The sequence below is a fragment of the Danio aesculapii genome, chromosome 25, assembly GCF_903798145.1.
Source record: "Danio aesculapii chromosome 25, fDanAes4.1, whole genome shotgun sequence".
In the NCBI taxonomy this organism is placed as follows: domain Eukaryota; kingdom Metazoa; phylum Chordata; class Actinopteri; order Cypriniformes; family Danionidae; genus Danio; species Danio aesculapii.
The window spans coordinates 13,986,014-13,996,114 of record NC_079459.1 but is presented as its reverse complement, the minus strand read 5'-3'; the positions used below and the strand labels follow the sequence as shown (position 1 = coordinate 13,996,114).

The window sequence follows — 10,101 nt, the reverse complement described above, 5'->3', positions numbered from 1 at the left end:
AATCAAGCAGAAGGGGAAAAAAACTGCCTAAGGAACAAAAAAAAGTGATTAAATAGTGTCAATTATTAGGCTAGCAAATTAAACAGTCCTCCCCATGCATATTTTTTTCCACCTATTGAATTCAGTTTGTCAAATTATTATAATTTCTTGCTTATTAAGTCCCTCGCTTTACTATTTAACAGCTTCTACAGATTACGTTCTGTGGTTTAGTCAACACAAATAGGCAAAGCATATTCAGTACATTTCCCATGCAATCCATGCTGTTGTTTACATCTGAGTATAGCCAGTATGTCTGTATATAACTGACCAAATTTTGATGTAAGTCCAAACCCTCTATTTTTTGAAGAAAGATTAACAGTACATACATTATATTAAGTAAATTTACCTGAATCCAGATGATTTTAACTGTTCATAGGTGGAGTTGGTATATAAATGTGATCCCTCTCATGTATTCAATGATCAAGTTTGTGCTGAGAATGTAAATCTCACTGTTAAGTGATGAGTCAAGCAAAACCTGACTCTGTTTTAAAACTCTTACATTGTATATTTCACATCAGCAGCCAAGCACAGGGTAAACATAGATATAGTAATGGACTTGTTATGTCTAATAATGGGATAAAATATATATAATATAAGATATATAAATCTACTAACATTTTACTGGCATCACGGTGACGAAGTGGGTAGCACAATCGCCTCACAGCAAGAGGGTCGCTGGTTCGAGCCCCGGCTGGGTCAATCAGCATTTCTGTGTGTATGTTTGCGTGGGTTTTATTCGTGTGCTCCTGTTCCCCCCACAGTTCAAATATATGCAGTAAAGGTGAATTGAATAAGCTAAATTGGCCGTAGTGTATGTGTGTGAATGGAAGAGTGTATGGGTGTTTCCCAGTACTGGGTTGTGGCTGGAAGGGCATCACTTGCGTAAATCATATGCTGGAAAAGTTGGCGGTTCATTCCGCTGTGGCAACCCCTAATTAATAAAGGGACTATGCTGAAAATAAAATGAATGAATGAATAATCTTGTACTTACTTGTCAACCACTTGAAGAGCCCATAAAATAAACGATTTAATAACCTTTGGAGGTTTCAAAGTTCATCATATTTAGTCATGATCGTTTAACTGACTTGATCCCATTTATCACATTCAGTCTGTTTTGTACATTGTGAAGTGGTACTCAGGCCTTTAGGGCAGCACTCAAGGGTTCTCAATAGTCTGAATCACTAGAGGCCTCTGATAGTCCACTAAATAGCTCAGACATGAATTATGTGAAGGATGACTTGTGAGTGCAACATTATCCAGTGTTGCATTTACTCATCCAAGTGATTTACTGCTTAAGGATAAGAAAGCAATATTTGATTTTGATAGAGAGCTAAATTTTATATAAAGTAGGCCTCAGAATGTTCATAAAGTAGTTTTGGGTTATCATAAAAGCATGTTTTTTTTATTTTGTCTGGATATTTAAATTGAATGTTAATAACAACATTACCTCTATAATGATTTTCTTTTCTGTATTTAAAATAGTATGCATTTATGTTTGGTTTTGTTTATGTATTTATGCACTGTAAAAAATGTTGGGCTCCACACATTTGATTTATGTTGAGACAGCATAAAGGAACTAACTTAGCTTATTAGTTTTTACAAATTTAAGTGGATTGAACATAAAACTACTTAGTTGTCCCCCTAATAAACTCGTGTTGTTTCAGCTCATTATAAATTAGTGCCAAGGTATCCATAATCACTGAACTGAACTAAAATTAACTTCAACTCTGAAACTGGACCCACATAGTTTCAATGTAGAACTTCTATGTTAAGCTGCTTTGACACAATCTATATTGTAAAAGCACTATAGAAATAAACATGAACATACAACTATTAAGTTGTCCCCCTAAAAAGCTCATTAACAAACAGCAAACATAATTCACTCAAAAATTACTTCTGCTGCTTGTCCAAACTACTTATTTAAAATGAGATGAAACAACCCAATAGTACCCAATTTGTGGGGATGCCTTAATTGTTTTATGTTCAATCCAGTTGAATTTGTGAAAAAACAAACAACTTAAGTTGAACATTACTAAGTTTTTTTGCTTGATTAAATTCAGCACATATAAATAGTTTGCAACAATTTTGCATACTTCATTTTTAAGTTAACCACATACAATGATAATATTGAAAAGAAAGATTTATTAGGTACCCAGGGGGCACACTACGTCAAAAGACGTTAACATTAGGTTAGATTTAGGTTGTGACGTCAGGTGACCAAAATTCAATGTCTAGCCAGTGTCAAAGGACAATGTTATTTTGACGTCCAATAACAACGTCAAATTACTTTAATATTTGGTTGATTTTAGGTTGTGTTGGAAAGTGAACAAAAAATCCAACATTGAGCCAACATCTTAAACCAACATCAAATTGACATTAAATACTGACATTAATTCATCAGGTATAGCAACCAAAATCCAACGTCTGATATAAAGCTTTAACATCATTAGACATTGATATTTAGTTGACTTTAGGTTGGACGTTGGACTCTGACATTGGTCTGACGTTGGGTTCTAATATCATCCCGATTTTCATTTCCAAACAAAATGCAACGTCCCCACAATGTTGGGGTTAGATGTCAATCTAACGTCATGTTGATGTCCTGTGCCTGCTGGGTAGTTTGGTAGTCTGTTATAGCAATTATCAAAAAAAAAAGATAAATAATAGATTTTTTAATACTTTTTTTCACATTGACCACATACTGACTTTTATGTCAATATGTGTTATTAAAATGGTCATATGTTTTATGTGAATGCAATTTATTAGTATTATTAATAATAATAATAATAATATATGAATAAAAAACAACAATAAATAATAACAATAATACAGTTTTTACTTCAAATGTGTTAGATGAAGATCTGTTATAAAAAAAGAAAAAAAAAAGAATATTTTCATTTTCTTTTTGGCTTAGTCCTTTTATTATTCTGGGGTCGCCACAGCAGAATGAACTGACAACTTATCCAGCATATGTTTTACGCAGTGGATGCCCATCCTGCTTCAACCCATCACTGAGAAACATCCATACACACTCATTCACACACATACACTACGGACATTTTAGCCTATCCAATTCACCGATACCACATGTCTTTGGACTTGTGCACCCGGAAGAAACCCACGCCAACACAGGGAGAACATGCACACTCCACACAGGAACGCCAACTGACCCAGCCGAGCCTCGAACCAACGACCTTCTTGCTGTGCTGCGCCACCGTGCAGCTGTATGAAGACATGTTTAAACAATACACTATATTTGATACTATACATATATAAATATAGCAGATTTTTAAACCTATTTAAATATGTACAATTATATTTTTCATCCGATGATTGGACAAACATATTTTTCATTCTTACTCTTTAGCTTTCCAGACCCAACACTTGACAGCCACTGCTGGTTCACCGTAACCAAGTGAGTCTTATCTTTGGGGAGGTGCATTCAAGTGCTCTCAGTTATGTACAGGGTCGTGACTGAGATAAGAGCTTAAATAGAAGGTCTTAGATGACCCTCAAATTCCTTTCCACACAACACCTTTAGGTTTATCACAGCTCCCGGTCAGCTCCACCTTCCAGTGCTGGAAGAAATCATTTAGCGGGATGGGGAGGAGCAAGCTGGATGTCATCTGTGGGGCTCTCAGCGACTGGCAGGGCAGAGGTGTCAGCAGAACACAGGAGCATCAAACACCACACAGCCACCAATTATTCTTTGGGATGAAAATGCTTGAAGTAATGAAGACCTACAATTTGGCTACCTGGTAAGAAGGAAGACATATTTAATATTTTGTCATTTTCACTTCATCTGGGCATTGATATCATTAAGAACCTTCAACATCCAAGGAAATTTCCATTGTGCAGAGGTGTTTTTTTATAGTGGAAACAAATGCATTTAGATTTTTTAAATGCTTTTCAAAAAAGGTTATTTTAAGAAATGTTCTTTTAACGTTGTTTAAGGAACAAGAAATGTTTGTTTTGGATTTTTTTTGAGTTCAAATGCAAAATCCTCTTAGTGCCGTCTGAAAGTTCTTTAGAAAACAAGCATTTTTCTCAAGCTCCTGTGCTTAGGTTCAGTGGTTTCACTTTTATGGCAAAACATGGATTCTTTTCATTGCCTTTAAAGTAAAATTACCCAACATAAACATAGGAGGCTGAGAAGAACACTAATTTTAGAAGAACATTATAGATTTTAGACTTTTCATTGCGCAAATGTACTTTTATAGATAAAAATTTATTTTCATTTATTCAACATTTTATGTTCTTCAGACTAAGGAATATATTTTTAGTTCAGTCAAAATGTTATTTATTGGCATTGATGGTTACATGCACAACCTTAAACATTCACACGATGGAGCCACACTTGACAAATAACAATGGGATTACATGCAAGAACCTTTCCATTGCAAAAAAAAAATCCTTCTTTATGGTTAAATGTTGGGTTAAAATGTTCTTCAGACCAAGAGAATCGTTAAAAATGGTTAAAAGGTTAAAGTCTGTGTGAAATCAAAATGCTAAATTAAAATTTTACTAGCACACATTTTTATATGATTAAAAACAAGATTACAAAGTTTGTTTTGGTAATCTTCTTTCAAAGTCTATTCATTTGCTTCTGTGTTTGGAGTGGTGGTCCTTCTCTGATGATGTCAGTTTGATGGATTCAGTCATGATATTCTTAAACACAGCAGTCTTTTTGAAAAGAAGGCCCCACCCCCTTGATATTCTGTTTCAGCTGGAAAAACATTAACATATTAAAATAAAACTTCCGGTTGACACAGACTTTAATTATTTAATTAAAAACAACAACAACAACAATGATTATTGGCATTAATAGATTAATGAAGTACCTTCAACATCTATTAACCTTTTCTATTCACAAAAGGTTTTTATAGAGGAAAATTATTATGCCACAGAAGGACTCTGTTTGGTTTATTTCAAAGATCTTTCAGCATAGTGGTGTCCACTCACTCCTGCAGGGCTGATGTCCTGCAGAGGTTAGCACCAACTTCCCTCAACAGACTTGTCTGTAAATTTCTAGTCAGCCAAGTATCCAAGAAAAGCACCTTGATGTCAAAATGACACAAAAATAACACAACAAACTCTTGACATCCATAGGACATTTAGAAATTAATGACATTTTGACTAAAACAATGACATAAAAATATTATAATATAATAAAAGCTGGATTCATCTGAAAACTTCAATTCCAAATTTCCCTTTACCTGCCATGCATGTAAATTACCTTGATGTCAAAATGATATCAAATTGACATTTAATATAGGGCAGTTCTGTTATAAATTTTTGACGTGTTTTTCATTCATTCATTTTCTTTTCGGCTTAGTCCCTTTATTAATCTGGGGTCGCCACAGTGGAATGAACCACCAACTTATGTTTTACGCAGCGGATGCCCTTCCAGCTACAACCCATCAATGGGAAACATCCATACACACTCATTCACACACATACACTACAGACAATTTAGCCTATCTAATTTACATATACCACGTGTTTTTGGACTTGTGGGGGAAAACAGAGCACCTGGAGGAAACCCACGCAAACACAGGGAGAACATGCAAACTCCACACAGGAATGCCAACTGACCCAGCTGGGGCTCGAACCAGCGACCTTCTTGCTGTGAGGCGATTGTGCTACCCACTGCACCACCATGCTACCCCGACGTGTTTTTTTAATGCCAATTTTAGATGTCAAGTTGATGTAATATTGATCAAGGAACATCAAGACTTTGACTTAGTTTAGGCATACAAAAGTAGGACAGAATCCTTGGCGCACACCATTGCTTAAAAAAACTCCTTTCGGAACTTTTGAAAGAATATTTAAAAACCTTTATTTTTTTCTCCAGAGACCATGAATGTGAGCCAAGAAGATGGGAAATGTTGTACGGGGTGCCGTAGCCTTTGTGCCATCCGAGAGATGTCAACGTTTCTTAGTAGGTGACTTAAAGGAAATGCCTCTTGATCGTACCCTGGACCTGAGCAGTCGACAATTACGCCGCTTTCCAGTCAGAGCTTCTGCCTTCGATGAACTGGTCAAACTCTACCTGAGTGACAACCACCTGAGTAACCTTCCATTAGAGCTGCGCAACCTGCAGAAGCTCCAACTTCTAGCGTTGGACTTCAACTGTTTTGAGGAGCTTCCTCTGGTCATATGCAACCTCGTTCAGCTGAACATCCTCTACCTTGGTAATAACCGACTGTACAGTTTGCCGAAGGAACTGCAGCAACTCACAGAGTTGAAAACCTTGTGGCTGGAGACCAACTGCTTCACCAGTTTCCCTCAAGTAATATGTGAGCTTCCCAACATCAAGACGCTGCATTTGGGCTACAATCAGCTACGGAGTTTACCCGCCGAGCTCGGGCGACTGGAAGAGCTGCGGAGCATCTGGCTAGCTGGAAACTTGCTAAACGACTTCCCTTCCGTCCTGTTGGAGATGCATTACTTGGAGGTGATGGATGTGGACCGTAATCGTATTTGCCAGTTTCCATCGCTCGCCCATTTAAGAGGTTTAAAGCTCGTCATCTACGACCACAATCCTTGCATTAATGCTCCTGTGGTGGCCGAGGGTGTGAGACGGGTAGGCCGATGGGCCGACTGCAACGATGATGAGGAAGATGAAGGTGATGGAAAGGTTGCCAATGTAAGCGTGAAAGCTGCAGGGAACAATGGAAATGATTGAGCAAATTAGTGAACAGTGAGGAACGTTTGCTTGCAGGGAAACAACAGGGAACGATGGAAGTGAATGAGTGAATATGTGACTTTTTTTTTTTACAAAAGTAGTATGTTTTGTATAAAATCTATTTGATAGATTTTTGAAGTCGAATGAAAAATATTTGAATGTAAATAATAGTGCTGAGTAAAAATTAGTCATGATTAATCACATCCAAATTACGTTTGTTTTGAAATAAGATGTATTTTGTTATGTATTTTGGTAATTTATTTTATATTCATATAAACATAATAAATATACACAGTATTCACACATATTATGTCAGAACCAACTTCATTCATTCTTTAATTTTCTTTTCGGCTTAGTCCCTTTATTAATCAGGGGTCACCACAGCGGAATGAACCACCAACTTATCCAGCATACGTTTTACACAGCGGATGTCCTTCCAACTGCAACGCACTGGGAAACATCTATACACACTCATTCACACACATACATCATGGACAATTTAACTTACCCAATTCACCTATACCACATGTCTTTGCGATCCAAAGACAGCAATCTTTTTGTTGTGAGGTGACGGCGCTATTCACTGCGCCACCGTGCCGCTCCAAAACAAAGTATTTGGATACAATTAATCGCAATTAATCTTTGTTCAGCAATTATTATTCATTCATTCATTCATTCATTTTCTTTTTGGCTTAGTCCCTTTATTAATCAGGGGGTGCCACTGCGGAATGGACTGCAAACTTATCTAGCACATGCTTTACGAAGCGGATGCCCTTCCAGCTGCAACCTAACACTGGGAAACACCCACACACTCCTGAACACACTCACATACACTACGGCCAATTTAGCTTATGCAATTCACCTATAGCACAAGTCTTTGGACTTGTGGGGGAAAACAGAGCACCCACGGACACGGGGAGAACATGCAAACTCCACACAGAAATGCCAGCTGACCCAGACGAGGCTCTAACCAGTGACCTTCCTGCTGTAAGGCGATCGTGCTATATATTTATTAAATATACACAGTATACTCACATATATTATGTCAAAACAAACTTTTGGATGTAATTAATCATGATTAATGTTTGTTCAGCAATAAATATAACTAATTACATTTACAATAAATAATTGGTATACAGTCAAATCAGATCACTTGGGAATTATTTGAAAAAGAATTAAAATTATCATAATTTTAATCCTTTTTTTAAATTATTCTCAAGTGATTTTTAACAGAGCAAGAACCGTTTTCCATTAATCAATTTTTTTTTATTCTAGAAAAAGTCTTATTTCTTTTAGTTTGTCTGCAATAAAAGCAGCTTTTAATAAAAAAAAGATTGGGGGTCAATTTTAAGAATTATTTTTTTTTTTTATGATTCTCTACAGAACAAACTGTTGTCCAGTGTCTTGACTAATTAATCTAATATCCTAGTTAACCAAGCCTTTAATCTATTCTAATAAGATAAATAAATAACTTATAATTTATTAGAATTTCTAATTACTTATAAAAAATTATTAATTAAAGCTATTATGTTTTAAAATGTGTTTAAAATATGTCGTTTTTTTAAACTTTACCATAGCACTTAGGAAATAGCAAATAATTTTGCCTTGTTTAATTTTGACTGTTTATTAGACATTAGAATTTGAACATTGTTAATCGATACATCACACATATATTGTATTTTACAAATATTTATTTCATTAACAAAACAATTTACATTGACATATTAAATTAAATATGTGTGTTAAATGTCATTATTTGTTTGATTGTTTACTTTCCTTTCTTGCTGTTCTTATTGTCATATTATTTTTAACTTTCTTTCTTTATGTTCTAATCTGTCCCACATTGATTTAGTGAATCTATTCGGTGAGGCTGGCCATGTCAATGATAAATTGTACAATTCTAACAATGTGCCCCCGTTCATAAATAATGCAGGTTTCCTGTAACAGATTTGGGTCTCCATTTTGATGTAAGGCTCTTAATAGGTTTTAATCATCCTCTGCAATGCTCCTGCTCTGTAACATGGAGTAAAGCAGGATAGTGTTCACTGAATTTACAGGTTGAACATTTGTGAAGACATTATGAAAGATTGAACAATAATAAGAAATAAAATCTTGTACAAATGTATGCTCTTAAGTGTTTCAAGTGAATATAATGAGAATGAAAATGCTGAAATGTAAAATATCTTAATGTTTTCTGTTTAAGCTAAGCTATATATATATATTTACATTTACATTTAGTCATTTAGCAGACGCTTTTATCCAAAGCGACTTACAAATGAGGACAAGGAAGCAATTTACACAACTATAAGAGCAGCAGTGAACAAGCGCTATAGACAAGTTTCAGGCGTGTAAAAGTCTAAGAAGCAAAACATTAGTAGAATTTTTTTTTTTTTTATATATATATATATATATATATATATATATATATATATATATATATATATATAATTATTATTATTATTATTATTATTATTTTATTATTAATTAAAAATATATATGATTGTTTTAGGTTTACTTATTTAAGATAGCTTTTAATACTTAATTGTATCAGAACTATTGCTGTGGATACTTACATATTATTTCTCTTGTTGTTTTATTGCTCGTTTTACTCTGCAGTGTCCTTAAGTTGCCAGAAAGGTACCTTTAAAAAAATGTATTATTATTATTATTATTATTATTATTATTATTATTATGAATACTTTTTTTTTTTTCGTTTTTGTTTTTGTTTTAATCTTTAATGAGTAATATATTAGTATGAACTGGTAGGCTATTAAAATAATGATATAATAAAACAGATAAATATAGGCTAATATAAAATAGGTAAACATGAAATAACAATGCAAATGAATTTATAATAATTGTACATACTTGAGAACTGCACATATATTTAACGAATAATAATGTAAACAACATAACCGTGCTGATATTTATATTAAAATAAAAACATAACATAATAAATATTAAAAATCTAATTACTTATATAATAATAATAATAATAATAATAATAATAATAATAATAATAATAATAATAATAATAATAATAATAAAATTAACGTTAATATTAAGAAAATAATAAATGTCCTACAATATAAACACTGACATTTTTACAAAAAATATAAAACATGCTTACATTTTAGCTATAGTACTAGCAGTAGTAGTAATATAGTAGTAATATTAATAATAATGTATAATGAAGATGAGAATGATTATTATTATAAATAAAAACAATATAAGTCTAAAAATAATAATAATTATTATTATTATTATTATTCATTTTTTATTTAGTTTTTTTCCTTCTCGCAGCAGGTCTTCGCAAAAATGTTCAATTCAAAGTCCTATTTTTGCTTTTCTAAGTCATAATAACATATGAAAGT

General features: G+C 33.7%; 1 protein-coding gene across 1 annotated transcript; it reads left to right on the top strand.

The window, feature by feature from the left end:
- The first annotated feature begins 5,917 nt into the window (after nt 1-5,917).
- On the top strand, nt 5,918-6,727 carry lrrc10 (leucine rich repeat containing 10). Its single transcript, XM_056451339.1, has one exon. The coding sequence runs from the start codon at nt 5,918-5,920 to the stop codon at nt 6,725-6,727; it is 810 nt and encodes a 269-aa protein (XP_056307314.1).
- The last annotated feature ends 3,374 nt before the right edge of the window (nt 6,728-10,101 follow it).